A 16,456-nucleotide genomic window follows, 5' to 3' on the forward strand; every position below is an offset into this window, starting at 1 on the left:
CTAGACATTGGTCGTGAAAGGTTGTTTGCACTAAATGCAGGTCTTACTCAGTCAGTGTACATCTCGTAGGCAGTTTATACAAGGACACTTACCGCAAAGTGTTCGTGTATCAGCACCCAGCAAAGGCCTCGTTCCCCAACATCCCCAACAAACTCCTGAACAACGACTCGCTGCATAAGAAACCGCCACAACATACCGAACGTTCTCAATAGTGCAGGTAGACCAAAGAGTTGGCGGCCCCACTGTACCAGTCGACCTTAATGTCGTCACCCTCCTTCTTCTTAACCTGGTCAACGAACCTCTGCTTAGTGTCGTTGAGAGGCTCCCTGGTAGGTACTGTGTGAAACCAAGTGCTAGTAATGATACGTTGGCTCATCTCAGCCATCTTGGTATGCAGGTTAACTTTCGTAATCCCCGGGAATGTCTGTCGCAGGAGTTTGCGGAAACCGTCCTTGTAGAGGCTGTAGTAGCCGAACGGCATGTCCACTGAGACGATGAGACGTCTCTGGCCGAGTGGGCGGCCCAGGATCCATCGGTCACATGTGTCCAGATTATCGAATCCGAAGTTGTTCAAGCTGTAGACCATTGCCGATGACTCAACGTACATTTGACGGCATACTTTGGGGACCGCAAAAGTGGGTTGGACAAAGCTGGACGAAGTATTCGGGCCTTTGGTCAGAGGGTGCGTGACATGCGTGAGCCTGATATCCCATCTTCGAACGCACGAGTAATCATGGATGTCGACTTGGTGATAGCCAACAGCATACTGCCAGATCTTGTTGCGGATTTCTGCCGGAAGACTGAGAAGCGGAGACTGGATGGAGTTGGCTTTGGCGCTGTTGTGCGTCAGCTTTTGTAGGGAGTACATCTTGGAGTCGCATCTACATCTTCATCAATTCTGAACGAGCAGGAATCTCGGCTTTCATCAACCCGTTCATGTACCTGCGACCAGGTTGTTTGGGCTTGCGGACTGTGGGAGCTTTCTTCTTGACGACCTTTGTACGTTTCGAGGAGATTGTGTGATCTTTCGGCGCCGCAGAACGAGCGGGCAGTTCGGGTGAGCCCATACTTGAGGCTCAATATGGTCTTGTTGCGTGTGAAGAGAGCGTGTGATTGAAGGAGAACAAACTCAAGAGAGCTTGATAACTGCAAGATCGGAGACGTGCGCATATTGGGCGATGAAATGAACGATGAAAGATGGGACATGTGCGAAGATTGATCTAGATGAATTATCCGCTTTGAGACTGGTGAAGCCCGTACGTCGACCAATATGAAAAGTGATGGTGAGAGGAACGACGGGTTGCCGGCGCCAGCGACTAACGCTTATCTAGAAACCTCACCGCGTCTCGAAGGTATCTGGCACGGTGATTGCTGGTGATACAACTGCCTGCTCTTGTATTAGGAGATGATGCGACTCATCATGCGCACATGTAGTGTCGGTATCCTCATCTGCGACCTGTGAATGTAACGGACACCACGACTCTCCGCGCTAAGGTCAATGAGAGACAGTTCATCCATCGTTCCGTGAAACTCTCTGCAATAAAGCTCTTGGGTACCTAAGCGGGATGTCATATAGGGCTTGGGATTGGAGAACCATAATTGAGCGGTTGAAAAGACTTCGATGGAGGCATCTTCAGATGTAGTCTAGCCATTTCTGTATCAAGATGACGTCAGAGAACTTGCTGTCTCCCACCTCTGCACCTGGGCAGAATCCGGCCATGTCCATAAAATACAGTAACGACAAATATGTTGTGCTGTCACCACATCTCATTTGTAACCCCCTTTTGGCAGTCATCGCCGTATCCAATTCTTTCAGACCCCCCGGAGGATATTTGTCCCAGCAACACCGACATGTGTGTACTCCGTAACGACAATCTTCAGGCCATTCCTCTCCCTTTGCAACAGTACTTTAGTCCTCTCCTGAATATCCTGCTCAATCTGGTCGGCCGACCAACCATTCATTTCGCAAGAAAACCGGGCGTTCCATAGGTCGACGTAAAGCACTTCAAGGTGTGGGAATAGGTCTGTGAATCTGCAGGATGACTGCTCGAAGTATGCTCGTTCAAAAGAAATTGGAGTCTTTAGCACCTTGATTTGCCGTAACTGTATGGGGAGGCGGCTTGATGTCCAGATTCTCAGGGCGTTCATTGACGTGAAGCCGAAGGAGTTCAGGGCGTATGGTAACAAACAAGTCTCGTCGTACATCTGTCTGCAGACAAGCGATAGTAACGGGTACGATTCCGCTTCTTCATCTTCTACAAGCGCCTTGTTCAGTCCCCCATAGCAGACTTTTGTTCTCAAGATGATATCCGCAGTCAGGGTGAGGACAACAAAATCGCGTATCTGCAGACATGGCTTCTGCAGAATCATGGTGAAGACAGTATTTCGCAGTTCTGCCGGCAAACGAAGGAGTGGCGACGCGCTCCTGTTTCTCTCAGCACTTCCGTGAGTTAGCTTGTGTCACCGTGGGTGCATCGTTCGTAGCTCACATAAGGCAGACAGCCAATTTGCTTGTGTTGAGGAGACCATGTTCTGTGAGACCCAGCCGTACATGGCTCTCGACTGTGTCTCCCTCTTTACAGAGGCGCATAACGGGCGGAAGTGGACTCATAAGGGGCGTGGTTGTGTCGGAAAACGGGGAGAGCGGTGTTCTTAGGTAGAAGCTCCGCAAGGAGGGTACGTCGGACGCTGAGAGTGCTACGGGGTTAGGCGAGTAGGAAGCCAGCGACCCATAGATGTGAGTGTTCGGAAGGCACGCTAACGACACGCTAGGCCTTTACACTCTGGCGTACTTTCTCCGCTCGTATTTGGGTAGCTATTTGCAGTGAAGCCATTGTCCAATACAGTCGTAACAGCACAAGATATTGCCAAATTGTTGGTATTAAGAAGATCCTCCACCTCCAGTCATTAGCGATTGCATAGGGTGCAGGTGACATATACCATATACTAATGTGCCCGATGTTCCAATGGCGTAGTCGGATGTAGCCGGACTCGTAGGTACGTACTACACCACCTAATAGTTTCCTACTTCTAGATCTCATTACCCTAGGTGCTCGATGACTGCTGCATCAGTGAAGCCTAAAGCACGTGCGAGGGGTTAAGTCAGCCGTTGCCCAGGTGACCCACACTGGTCCACTGCACCTGCCTTGAGCTGAAGGCCTGCTCAAGCTATTACTCGCTCTTTCCCACACTCAACACGTCAGCGAGACAAATCCCCAACATCACCATGGTTCGCCGCTCTGTTCGCCTTGCGAAACCCGAAGACCGACCCCAAGACCAAGTTTTCCATGATCTAGATACCGCTGCGGTCAGCGCCAAAAGCCAGAAACTCGAAGAAGCCGCGCGTGCGCGAAAGAGGCAGCGAGTAGAGCATGGCGAATCCACCTCTTCGGCAGATACCATGATCAAGGACGCTATGGCTAGGTCGGATAATCTCCGAGACGGACATGAGCCCACCCTCTACCGGGGAAGTCAGCTCAACGCACAACTCTCGGCGGATGATCCTCGCAGTGCGATGTATGTATCCAATTCACGCAGATCTCCTCTTTAGCTAATGAGATCGCAGCGTGGAACGTAATAGCTTGCAGTCTCCTCTGCTATCTCTCCCAGCAGAAGTCCGTTGCGTCATCTTCGAATATGCTCTTGGTCACCAACACGTACACATCCTCACTGACGACTACGACACGAACATCTCTGTGGATCTTCCCGGTCCAGCTCGTTTCGGTGTGGATCCGCCTCATAGACGCGAGGCGATATCCCTGATACAAGCGCGGCAGTTCCACAACTGCGTCTTTCCAATTGACTGGAAGGCCTACTATCGTACTCAGCCGTACAAATATCGTCCATATCTTGTGTCTCCTACTATGCGGCATCAGCCGCAGCAGCAGCGATTTGAACATGAACGAGTGATCACCGCGACCAACGATCGCATGGCGCTATTCCAAGCCGTCTGTCGACAAATCTATCATGAGACTCGGTTCATTCCGTACGAGTTGAACGAATTCTCTTTCCAGGACGAGATGACGATGAAAGATTGGTTCGGCAATAGAGCGGCTGCTCAAAAGCGAGTTATCCATACGGTGTGGTTTGACCAGGAATGGCAGCGCAGTGACGCACTCTTCCCCTGGACCTACCTAGGCGCCCTTATTCATATTGGAAAGATCCATGGTGTCAAGAAAGTGTACGTGTCTGTGGCGGCTGTCGAGCATTTGTGGTCCACACAAAATCGTGGAAACTTTTCCAAGGCCAGATTCGCGGAAAATGTCCGTTCCCTTTTCAGCAGACGAGACGAACTTCAGGTAGAGTTCGTCAAGTAGATTGGTTTAGTGTGGCGTGGTGTGGTTTCTGTGCACGCACCTCATCTATCTGCTTGGCTCAATCTGGGGTTGCATGATAGCAATCTAGAGGCACCTCGCCTGTGCATCCTCAGTTGCCGAGAACAATATAAAGATCTTTGTGCATATTTAAGAAGCGATGCGTGACCAGAGTGCCTTGCTGCATATATTATTCGGGTTGCTAAGTTGCTTTGGGTGGGTGTTCACAGAATAGCTTCTCGACTGGCCAGCCTAAAATGCATCTCCTGCTAGCCCTCTCCGCCCTCGCTGCAACGGCGCAAGCTCATTGCAAGTTCACTACAGTGTAATCGGAAGAGTTGAACTGACTCTCAAAAGACCGCTTCTCCAAGCTCATCCTGAATGGCGTGCCCGAATCGGCGGAGTGGACTTCAATCCGACAAACGAAGAACTACCAAACCAACTCGGGTGTTACTTCCGTTACTAGTCCCGACATGCGCTGTTTCCAAAACCGTCCTGGAACGGGTACTGCCGTTGTCGCTGCTGGTGATAACCTCGGCTTCGTCGCTGAGACATCGATCACGCACTTCGGACCAGTGCAGTTCTATATGGCGAAAGTACCAGATAGTGCGAATGTCAATACGTGGGAGCCGGCGGGGAACGTTTGGTTCAAGGCGGCGAGTATCAGCGCGGTGGGAAGCCCATTGACAAGTGGGGAGAGCACATGGCCTGCGTATGGTACGTCTTCATCTCCCCTCCCGGTGGTTTCCTTCCGCCTTCAGTTGCTAACCCTGGGGCAGGAAAGTCGCAAGTACAGTTCCAGCTCCCTAAGAACGTGCCGAGTGGGAAGTATCTTGTTCGTGTAGAATCCATCGCCCTCCACCAAGCTCAGTCAGTCGGTGGCGCACAGATGTATCTGTCTTGTGCGCAAGTCGAGATTACCGGCGGTGGTAGTGGACAGCCTGGGCCTCTGGTTGCCTTTCCTGGAGCATACAATGCAAATGATCCTGGCCTGAGGTGGTCGTACTATCCGATCGCTACGAGCTACACTGCGCCTGGACCTGCTGTGTGGCAAGGCAATTGAGCTGCTCCGGAACTGGTCGAAACGATGGGTTGCGCGGGCGATGCTGATGCGGAAGGTGTGAGAACATGTGCTGTGGGATCCTCCCTTTCGACAGAATCTTTCCTCCATGAGTGGCCTTCTGCCTGAACCTCTTCTTCTCCCGAGCTTTTTGAGATCGTCATGCCGTACATTCTTTTCATACCAGATATCGCTCCTGTCTCCGCTTCTCTGCCTCCTCTTTCTTAGCCAGCACAAAGGCAACCTCAGACCCAATAGCAACTACAACTGTTGCTGCAATCCCAATGCCAGTTCCAATAGCCGCAAAGCCCAGAATGGTAAAACACGTGAACCCTGTGAAGATAGTGAGGTACATGACACGAAAGAAAAGTAGGAAGAGGCCGTCGGGTCTGCGCTTCATCGCGTGTGAGTGAGATGATTTTCGATGCCTCAGGGCGTTCAAGATATGATACTTCTGAGGTGCTGCTATTTTGATCGTCTCGAGGCTGGGCTTCCGTTTTGGGATACGAGGTGATGTTTGATGCTGATCTTAGCTGGGCAGCACGGCCATTGAATTGTGGGGATGCGATTCCGCGCCAACCGAGCGATTGTGCACACGAAGGGAATAGCATCGTACCACAACGATCAAGTTGTTGATAACGCCTATGACGAGGTGAAGCGCAGTCATCGCGGGGGCGTCAAAGCCACGTGACATGGCGTTCAGCAGCTTGCAGTGGCCGCGTCAGCTTGTCGACAATTGGCCCACGAGGGCGTGTCCTCATGCCAATACTAGGCCGAATGAGCGTGCCATCCTACTACCTATCTGTTTATAGCAGTGGCTATGCAGGCGAGAGGCCCGTTCAGGAAGAACAGACATGATGAAAAGACCCCTGAGGATTTTAGACCGGCCATGGACAGTGAGGGTACAATGCGTTGAACAGTGCGAGTCGAATCGGAGATGAAGTTTCAGTGCTTACAGCATGAGAATTGAGAAGCTTAGTTGCTCGCAGTCAACTGCTCGTGGATGTCGGTTTGCTGGAAGACAATGCGGCGGGCACAAGCGCATTCGCTGACGTAATCGCTCTCCGAATTCGCCAGCAACCTTAACAGGTTCACAGGCTGTAGGGCGCATACACTAGAGAGTACGCCAGATGCATGACGATGGGCATCAAAGTGTTATGGCTCGTGAAAGACACGAGGAACTTTGTGACCGCAAGAAGATGCCGTAATTGAGCAGCTGGCACTTTGAGATCGCGTGTCCGCACGTGTCGACGCGTTTGTCTTGGCGCGCGTGAAGCCGCTCGGTCGCCACTGGTTCACTCGCACATTGCACAGCACACGAGCACCATAACACTACTCAGCCATGCGCAATTGCTTCTTCAATGTTTAGGAATCCTCGAGAAAACCGCTCTTTGCCCGAATCGTCCCGATTAACACCCTCAACCGGGCGGGCTCCATCGCCACCCCGCTCATCGTCTCGAGTAGCAGACATGGCTGCCAAAACCGCAACGAAGAAGGCTGCGCCCAAGCCGAGCACGAAAGCGCCCCCACCGAAGAAAACCAGCGTTCAGACCACTTTGACGCCAGCCGACTTTGCTAAGAAGTCGCCTGCTGGCAATGGCAAGAAGCAGAAGCCGGCTGGCACACCGAACGGCAACATCATGGCATTCTTCAAGAAAGCCGAGGAGATCAACAGCCGTATATTCCTACAAGAACGAGGGTCAAATCCAACGATAGTGCTCGATGGCGACGAGGACGACGTGGGCTGGAGCGACGAGAAGAGCAATGGCGTCATGACTACAGACAACAGCGATGAGCGGTACAACGAGAATGGTGGGAGCAACAAGAGGCGCAAAGTCAGCGAAGAGGCGGTAGCGCCTGTGCCGGCCTGTTCACCACCCCCGCCGGCTGATGTTGAGAGCAATGCTCTGGATGCATTGGCAGCCGACGTTTCTAAGCAAGCGCCTAAACTGCGGAAGAAGTCCGGACCCTTCGTGGACGACTCAGACTCCGAAGACGACGAAGTTGAAATGCCTGCTACAACTCCAGGTATGACCATACGAAGCCATAATGAGGAATCGCCAATGACTAAACCAACGGAGGACCTGTCACCCCCGGATAGTGCCGAACACTCCAAATCCCACGAAACCACACCCATAAAGTCCGAATCGACATCGCAACACGGGGCCGAAGACTCGGAGGAATACGAAGATCTGGAAGACGATGATCTGCTCGAAGGCGAAGAATACGATGAAAGGCGATGGATGAAGGAACAACAGAAGCTCGAGATGGAAGAGGCAGGCTTTGAGGGCGACCCGGACGATTTCGACGCGCCACCTCTATTCCCTGAAGGCGATGATACCGAAGTCAAACACGAAGAGCCACGTACCAATGATATACCTTCCTGTCCGATATGCGGCAACAATCTTCCAGGCCTGTCAGAACAAGACGTATCCGTACACGTCAATGCGTGCCTAGACGGCAACCCACTCCCCTTACCTGTAGTGAAGTCCGAGGATGACAGCAAGGCGACCGTGACGAGCAAAGCGAAGGTTTTCAAAAAGCCAGACAGGCCAGCTAAACCTGGCCAAGCCAATCCGTTCCAGCTTGCGAAGCCCAGCGCCCAGCCAAGTTCAGCCTTTTCGAAGCTTATGGCCGGCCATGCTGAAGATGCTGCGTGGGCATCTGCTGCAGCCGAGAACAACAAGTCTCGCGGCAAGCCTGCATACCAACGCACCTGCCCATTCTACAAAATCATGCCAGGCTTGTTTATCGCTGTAGATGCGTTTCGATATGGAGCCGTCAAAGGTCAGAATGCCTACTTCCTGAGTCATTTCCATAGCGATCATTACATCGGGCTTACTTCCTCATGGAAGCATGGACCGATATACTGTAGCAAAGTCACTGGCAACTTGGTACGACAACAGCTTCGTGTGGACCCCAAGTGGGTGGTCGATCTGGATTTTGAGAAAAAGACAGAAGTACCAGGAACGGAAGGCGTCCACGTCACAATGATCTCTGCGAATCATTGCCCTGGCAGCTCTCTGTTCCTGTTCGAAAAGGAACTTAGCAAGGGCAAGAACCCGAAGTTACAAAGAGTGCTACACTGCGGAGACTTCCGTGCGTGTCAAGCGCACATCGAACACCCGCTATTACGCCCAGACGTCCTCGATGCTGTGAGTGGAAAGAATCGGCAACAAAAGCTAGACGCTTGCTACCTTGACACCACCTACCTGAACCCCAAATACGCTTTTCCGCCTCAGAAGCAGGTCATCCAAGCTTGCGCGGACATGTGCGTAAGTCTCAGCAAAGTCCGCGCGGACGACTCCGATGGATGGGAGCAGATGAAGCGAGACCGCGCAGGCCAAGGTATGGTCAAGTTCGTTCGGAAAGACTCTAATACCGACGCTACCGGCGAGCCCAAAAGCCCTGCACGAGGCCGACTTCTGGTTGTGGTGGGCACATACAGCATCGGGAAGGAGCGTATCTGCACTGGGATTGCGAAGGCGCTGGGAAGCAAGATCTTCGCCCCTGCCAACAAACAGCGCATATGCAAAGCTCTCGAGGACCCCGAACTGGATGCACTACTCACGACAGATCCCCGGGCAGCCCAAGTGCATATGACACCGCTGTTTGAAATCCGAGCGGAGACATTGGACGACTACCTACGCGATTATGCCGACACGTTTACGCGCGTTGTCGGCTTTAGACCCTCAGGCTGGAACTATCGTCCACCAAAGGGTCGCTTTACCGAGTCACCCCAAGTACAAACCGTCTTGCATTCCGACAATTGGAGAAGTACCTTCTCTATGAAAGAACTGACGCCGCAAGCCGGGAGTGGAAGTCGGGCAAGCTGCTTCGGTGTGCCGTACAGTGAGCATAGCAGCTTCAGAGAGCTGACCATGTTTTGCTGCGCTTTGCGCATCGACAAGATCATCCCGACGGTCAATGTAGGCAGCGCAAAGAGCAGAGAGAAGATGAAGGCCTGGTGCGACCGATGGGCGGCGGACAAGAAAAAGAACGGGCTGTTCAAACTGGGTGAAGACGGAGAGGGTTGGTCATAGTGAGATTTGATTGGCATGCGCATTGCAATAGTGGACCCAAGTCTATGATTTGGTAGCGATTCTACCAACCTTGGCTTCACGCCAATGCCAATGATCTTTCAACATGACTCAGTCTCACTACATATTGATATCAGTCCTCTAATCGACACACTCATCTACGATATCCCCAAGTTCGCTTCCGCCATGTCGTCAATCATCCGCCTCCTCGTCATTTCCGATACTCACTCCGCTTGGCCCTACACCCCAGACTACCCTGCACCTCCATGCGACATCCTCATCCACTGTGGTGATCTCACACAAGTCGGCGGTCTTCCCGCATACAAAAAGGCTATGCATGACATTCAGACCGTCGACGCAGAGCTCAAACTCGTCATCGCCGGCAACCATGACCTCGATCTCGATGAAGAGTGGGTGCGTAAGAACGCTGAAGATGGAGAAGAGGAAGAAGATATAGAGGACAGTAGGAAATGTGTCAGTTTCATGAAGTCGCACGAGAAAGATGATGTATACTACCTGGAAGAGGGTAGACATGAGTTCAAACTGAAGGATGGGAGAAGCTTCAGTGTCTGGGCGAGTCCGTATACGCCGGAGTTTAACGGGTATGCATTTGCGTACGGAAAAGACGAAGATCGATTCAGCAACATATCCGAAGATATCGATATCTTGTTGACGCATGGACCGCCTTCATTCACCGACGAACTCGGCTACGGTCTCGATGTCAATGTGAAAGGAGAAAGCTGCGGATGCAAAATGCTAGGTGATGCAGTGAAGAGAGTGAAGCCAAGATTGCATTGCTTTGGGCATGTGCACGAAGGGAGAGGCGCTGTGAAGATGCAGTGGTCTGAGATGGGAAATGGGAATGAAAGGGTGAAGATGCTGCCCGATGATGGGAGAGTTCTTAGCATCAGTAATGAACTGGAGAGGGCCAGATCTGTGCTAGTGAACGCGGCGGTATGGGGTGAAACAAAAGGCTGGACTATCGACCTCGACATATAAAATTCCCACTGGCTTCCACCATACCCGAACAACCCCTACCACCGCAACCAACACCAAGATGTATCAATCAATGGCCAGCCCCTACTCAGACAGTACCAGCGCACACGAGACTCACGGACCCGCCGACCGCCTCGAGCATCTCGTACACACCCAGGGAGTCGACCTTGTTCGCCACTCCCCAATCTTCAAACTCCAAAGGCGATTCGGACTTCCAGGCGCAGCTCTTCTTGTATGTCTTGCCCTCATCATGTCGGTCTACGTCGACGTAACATTCGGCTACGGCGCATACTCCTACCGTTTCTTGGGCAGCAAAGCAGCCGACAATGTCATGGTTGCTCTGTTGATCGTGGTGGTCGCTTTTCTATGGGTGATGGCACGCATTTTCTGGGTAACGAAGTCGGAGAGGGAAGTCTCGGGACTAAGGAGGCATTCGTACATGTTGGGTAGGCAGCATGTTGCGAGGGGAAATGAGGGCGCGGATGAAGCGGTGATTGTCGTGGAGAGACAGGATACGGTTTGAGTTCCCCATGTGCTGTGTCAGATGTCACTTATAGCCATGCTATCTTTCAGCGGTATGGACTTTGTATGAATTGGAATTGAGATCTTAATACTTTTTTCATTGACTACCTTTGCATGTGTACCAGGGTATACAAGCCACCCCACCATCCGCGCACTTTTCATGGAGCTACTCTGAGCCATGATCGGAGTTCTCAGCAGCTTCTCTTCCATTGCCGTTCACTCATCGCGACCTGACTGTCCTTCAGGATGTTTGAGCCAGTACCGTTCTAGTGCAACTTTGAACGAAGGCGGATGAAATTTGACTGTTTTCGCAAGCTTTTTCGGGAACTCCTCAAGATCTAACGTCTCTGGATCTTCCGATTCGTAACCCGCTTCTTCGCTGTTGATCGACTTCCAGAAGGCCTCCTCCCCGTAACGATGCTCAATCTCAAGTGTCTCGACGTGAAGATTGCGCACGGGCTCCAACGCGGAGCGGTATTCGCAATCTGCCGGGCTCTCGAATGAGATGCACCGAGCCTGCTGCCCATAACATTGTAGAAATGAGTGCAAGTTCTCGGCGTTCATCCTAGTATTCCTCACAGTCAATTTGTCAAGAGCAGGCGTGTCAGAAGGCGAAGGAAGCGGGATGATCGGCTGAGGATTGATGAATTCGCTATGTTGGCTATGATCGACCACCAACGAGCGAAGGCGAGGAAAGAGACTTCTCGTGATCGATATCCTGCCCTATCAAGCTATTAGCACGAATAATAGGATGTCTTAGAACCGCGTTGCCAAAGCATAGCATAGGAGATATATACTAGTAACAAGTTAGCAAGATAACTTAAGAGCTATTCGTAAGGGCTACTTTACCCTTCTTTCTATATAATGGTGTTTGGTAGTAGGGGCAGTACATGTCTCTTAGAACAAGCGTTTCTACCTTTTGACTGGCTTTCGCGAAGATTACAGAGGGGATGTTGGTGATGAACGCGTGATGTTCATCGAGATCGACGGCCAGAGTCATCGTGCGGACTGTGATCTTCGATGCTACCATGGCTTGAATGAGGATTTGAAGGCCAAGATGAGCTATAATACCAGCATTTCTCATATCCTCCTCTTCGCGGTAGCGTGGGATATTTCGAAACTTCTGGAATAGGTTATGATATCGCCCGGGTCGGGTACGAGGCTGGTGGTAGAATTCGATATTGTCGATGTTCTTGAAGCAGAACAAAGCCTGGGCTAAGACCTCTTGAAGGGCCCTCATCCCGGCCTCCTGGATGATACTCATAGAGGTGGAGGCTCTAGCAAGACGTGGAGGCGATGCAGAAGTAGGAATGCCGCTACCCGTCATTGGAGATCCGTAGCTCTTCTGCTTCCAGATGCGGGGGTACCAAGAGTCTTCAGCCAATTTGATTTGAAGTAGATCTGAGTAAGAGTCTTGGCGTAGTTGATCCCACTCTGCCTGCTCCATCCGCATCGGCATTGCCCCATGATCGAGTGGGTACCCCGGGGGCACTTCAGTGCAGGCTATGATAAGTTTTGTAACCCAAGGAGCCAGAGGCTCGCACGTAGCCGCCGCGGTAAGGTTGGATATACTTTGACGCGATCTCAGATCGAATATTGTTTCGCCCAGGTAAGCACCGAAAGCCTTCCATGAACAATTACGGAAGCAACGGCTAGTGAGGCGAAATGCGAGCGAACACGCTTGCTCCTCTTCCTTGGCGTATCGATAGACAACAGATCCACTGTCTTCGTCTTCGGTAACTGGCGGTACAGCATGCTTCGCAACTTCCAGCAGTATGCACTCTAGTAACTCGGCGGGCAGCTTCTCGATGGGCGAAGGATCTGCCAAGGGCAGAGTCGCTGGAACCATTGGTATTGTGCTTGTCGTGTTGCTTGTGGGGTTTAGACGGTCGAACTTGGTTTCAAGAATAGAAGGCTGAATGTCAGGGCAGGTGAGAGAAATAAGCGGGTCGACTAGGCATCCGCGCTAGGATCCGTGAGAAACCCCGGAAATGAAAGAACGCGAAGACCCTGAAGTCACAATCGAGATTGCATCATTCTGCACTTCAGGGCTATTTCCGATTGATGAAAGATCTTAGTGGATACTTGAAGAAATCGATTATCACTCCAGAGACAAACTTCACGTAACACTTACCTCAGCTACCGTCGCGCTCACTTCGACAACCGCTACCGCCGGCTCTTTCTCCTTCTTTAGTTTATCTTGTATAGCCTGATAATTCCGGCTCATGGCATTCCTCGTAAACTCCTCACCCGTCACCATTGGATACTTCTTCAGTGGGCCCTGGATCTTGGCGTCTTTGCATGGCTGATTGAAAAAGGCGATGCTGTAGCGCTCGCCGTAGAAGTCGTCAGGTTCACATGGAGCCTTGACACGATGAAAGGTCGACTTGAAGCGGTCATCTGACCACGACATAAGGAGGTCACCGACGTTGCAGACTGTGGAGCATGAGTAGAGGTTTCAGGTCGACAGAGCGCATCAACATACCGATTGCGTTCTTGTCTGCGTCCGGCTCAACCTTGGTCCACGCATCCCCGTACCCGAACGAAGTTGATACTTCCCGCCCCGGACAGATCTCAAGACCAGACTGCCCTGCCTTTTGGAACAGCAAAGTCAAGAAATCCCAGTCGGCGTGTGCGCCCGCTCGATGATGTACCTCTCCTGTTGGATTCGGTACCTGCGGAGTCTCGAAATAATGCAGTAATCGGCAGACAGTCTGAGACTCTGGTCGGCTGACATCGTGAGCTTTGACGAAGTAATCTTCCTCGAAGTTCAACCCCCGCGCGAAGCACCTCATGAGCCTCTCACTGACTGCCTGTACTCTGTGCATGAACTCCAAAGCCTCCGCTCGGAACCCCGGAAGGGTCTGGTCACTCAGCCATCGACCTATCCAAAGATCAGCACGGCCAAACGCATAAGACGAAAGAAGTCAGCTCACCATTCATGCCTTCGCCGAATTGCATCTGATAAGACTCTTTGCGGTCGACTGCACCAGTAGATGGCCGGATTTGAGCATTCTTCTCCCATCCGGCGTTGTGTTGAGGGGAGAATGGCACTTGCGATTTCACGGGATCAGGCTGATTGAAGAAACGCGCTGACTGATTGAAGATGCCGTCGACAGCGTCGCGTGTTATGCCGTGGTCCACGATGCAGAAGAAGCCGTGGTTCTCTGCAGCATCGACAAGTTCCTGTGTAATCACATCGATGCGCGCATCGAAGTCGCGGAGGGAGATTGTCGGCACAGAGCGATCAACATACTTCGTCGGTGCCATAATGAGAGGGCTGATATTCGAGCTAATTGACGTTGGTGAGTTTGATATATGACCGTAGTGTCTTGAGGGCAAGCTGTACCTATTCTTATGTTCGGTCATCTTTGCTTCTACGCATGTAGTGTCGCAATATGCGTTCAGGCGTGCCAAAGCCGACGCGGCCAGGGCGGCCGCTCACATCGGCCGTCATCACCAACACGTGTGTCGTGCTGCTTAGATAGGCACCCGCAGCCTGCGAGACGGAAGTCGCGGTCGAGATGAAGTGGGGCCGAGGCCAGATTGTGGAAGGTTCCGCGTTGTCGGCCGCACCCTGTTCATCTTCCTTCCCCACCGCAACTGCGCGCCGATAGCCAACTGATAGCCAACGCGCCTTGCCAATCACCGGGAACGCGATGCTGAGAAGGACACTCTCATTGCATCGAGATGTCCTCGATCGCGATACCTAGTTCACGACCGACACGGTCAACCTTACCATGGACGACAGCAGCACCTCGAAAGGGCCGAGACCCCGTCTGACATGTACAGAGTGCTATAGAAGGAAGATCAAATGTGATAAGAGTGTGCCTTGCAGCACATGCATTCGAAGGTCAGCTCCTCCGTTTCCATGGCAGTCTAGTATCCGCGAGTCTTCGACAAAGACTGAGCCTGCGCGACTGTGGATTGCTTTTCGCTGGGAACCCAGAGCTTCTTGGTACTGCGCAAGCTGCCCGGACCATCTCATGCTAAGTAAAGCAGGGGATATGCAAGCTTCTGTACGAGAGAAGACGCGGCTGTGACATCCTCAGTACCACCACCACCCGCCTACCAAGCTCAAGGTGCAGCGACAGCACCTAACGATCTAGTGCGCGCTCTACTCGACCGCGTAAGTCAGCTTGAAGCCAAGCTACAGGAGCAATGTGATATGGCCTCAAGCGAAGCACCCTTACCTCTGGAAATCTCTGATACACCAGCGAGTCCAGTTCATAATGCAGCGACCACTTCACCTCTTGACAATAACGCGTCACAATCTGCGGACACTGATGATGCAGCTACCGTGTTGGAGTTTCTAGCATGGGGCCGTAAGAAAGACATCGACTATGGGACATCACCAGAGCAGAACAGCGGGCCACGGCGACTGAGTATCAGGGATGAGGATGAAGCGGTTACGTCCAGTATGCTATATGAAACCAGCAAAGATGCACAGCTTGACGTACTTGAAGCGCTTCTTCCGAACAAGACTCATATCGTCCAGCTTGTGGAGTACCACAGTACCACCATCTTATGGTACCACGGGTCTTACTCCTCAGCCATATTCAAAGAAGACCTGAATATCTTTCTTGGAGACTACGAAGGCGACGTCCGGCACCAAGGCTTGAATCTGCAATGGCTTAGTTTACTATTCGCCATCGTAACAGGCAGTATTACATGTGCGCCGCCATCTGTATATCAGTCTTGGGGTTTCTCATCAGAAGAGAGGAAGGTCTTGTCACAAAGATGGTACGAAGCGACTGTGACGTGTCTCGAAATCGCTGGCTACATCGAGGCTCATACCATCTACTCTGTTCAAGCCATCGCGACGTTGACCATTGCGGCTCATATACTTGGCAAGTCGAGCAGTCAGTCGATACTGCTCGCCTCAGCTGGTCGTATTGCCCAGAGTCTTGGGTTGCACCGACTTGGACCAGACAGCTCGGCCTCTGCCACCTCGAAGGAGCAGCTACGCCAGCGTGAAGCCGGTCGACGAGTCTTCAATCAGCTTTGCACGCAAGATTGGTTCCAGATTCCGTTCTCCGAGTCATATTCGCTCAATCCTCGCTTCTTTACTACCGCAAAGCCGCTGAACTGCAATGACGACGACATGGTACCGCATCCATTGAGCATACCCACCCAAGCGAGCTATTGCAACTATCGCTATGACATTGCAGCGCTTATGCCGCAACTCCTAGATGCGATGACAGGCTGTAACACGCTTTTCACGAAGTATGAACAGGTCCTTCATTACGACGAGAAGATGCGCAAGCTTGCGACTGCATATATACCTACATTTCTATCAACGAATGCGCCGGTGGCGACCGATTGGCCTATCTATGTTGGCTGGGCTAGACGCTCGCTGGCTATATGTGCTTCACACAAGATCATCATGATACATCGAAAATTCATCGGTCTCTCCTTCACCAATTCCGCGTTTTCATTCACTCGGCGTACCTGTATCGCGGCATCAAAGACCATATTGAAAGAGGCACTATCAGGCAGCGATGAGCAGGGCCCAATACTATGGA

The 16,456-nt window shown here is 52.0% G+C and overlaps 6 protein-coding genes across 6 annotated transcripts; 3 read left to right on the forward strand and 3 right to left on the reverse strand.

Annotated features, from left to right (window-relative positions):
- Positions 1–205: 205 nt before the first annotated feature.
- J4E92_006550 (uncharacterized protein) lies at positions 206–1,067 on the reverse strand (the record flags this gene model as incomplete). Its single annotated transcript, XM_051497917.1, has 2 exons — positions 206–836; positions 943–1,067. 2 exons carry the CDS (start codon positions 1,065–1,067, stop codon positions 206–208), a joined length of 756 nt encoding a protein of 251 aa, XP_051351643.1.
- Positions 1,068–3,226: 2,159 nt separating this feature from the next.
- Positions 3,227–4,316, forward strand: J4E92_006551 (uncharacterized protein; the record flags this gene model as incomplete). The annotated part of the gene is made up of 2 exons (XM_051497918.1): positions 3,227–3,516; positions 3,566–4,316. The coding sequence occupies 2 exons, from the start codon at positions 3,227–3,229 to the stop codon at positions 4,314–4,316; spliced, it is 1,041 nt and encodes a 346-aa protein (XP_051351644.1).
- A 157-nt stretch (positions 4,317–4,473) lies between these two features.
- J4E92_006552 (uncharacterized protein) lies at positions 4,474–5,376 on the forward strand (the record flags this gene model as incomplete). The annotated part of the gene is made up of 3 exons (XM_051497919.1): positions 4,474–4,477; positions 4,671–5,030; positions 5,093–5,376. The coding sequence occupies 3 exons, from the start codon at positions 4,474–4,476 to the stop codon at positions 5,374–5,376; spliced, it is 648 nt and encodes a 215-aa protein (XP_051351645.1).
- A 175-nt stretch (positions 5,377–5,551) lies between these two features.
- Positions 5,552–5,773, reverse strand: J4E92_006553 (uncharacterized protein; the record flags this gene model as incomplete). The annotated part of the gene is made up of 1 exon (XM_051497920.1): positions 5,552–5,773. One exon carries the CDS (start codon positions 5,771–5,773, stop codon positions 5,552–5,554), a length of 222 nt encoding a protein of 73 aa, XP_051351646.1.
- A 1,069-nt stretch (positions 5,774–6,842) lies between these two features.
- Positions 6,843–10,412, forward strand: J4E92_006554 (uncharacterized protein; the record flags this gene model as incomplete). The annotated part of the gene is made up of 2 exons (XM_051497921.1): positions 6,843–9,415; positions 9,551–10,412. The coding sequence occupies 2 exons, from the start codon at positions 6,843–6,845 to the stop codon at positions 10,410–10,412; spliced, it is 3,435 nt and encodes a 1,144-aa protein (XP_051351647.1).
- Positions 10,413–11,147: 735 nt separating this feature from the next.
- On the reverse strand, positions 11,148–14,201 carry J4E92_006555 (uncharacterized protein; the record flags this gene model as incomplete). The annotated part of the gene is made up of 5 exons (XM_051497922.1): positions 11,148–11,450; positions 11,776–12,846; positions 13,066–13,367; positions 13,417–13,815; positions 13,868–14,201. The coding sequence occupies 5 exons, from the start codon at positions 14,199–14,201 to the stop codon at positions 11,148–11,150; spliced, it is 2,409 nt and encodes an 802-aa protein (XP_051351648.1).
- Positions 14,202–16,456: the final 2,255 nt, after the last annotated feature.

Source organism: Alternaria infectoria (assembly GCF_024043175.1).
Source record: "Alternaria infectoria strain BMP 0036 chromosome Unknown scaffold_10, whole genome shotgun sequence".
In the NCBI taxonomy this organism is placed as follows: Eukaryota; Fungi; Ascomycota; class Dothideomycetes; order Pleosporales; family Pleosporaceae; genus Alternaria; species Alternaria infectoria.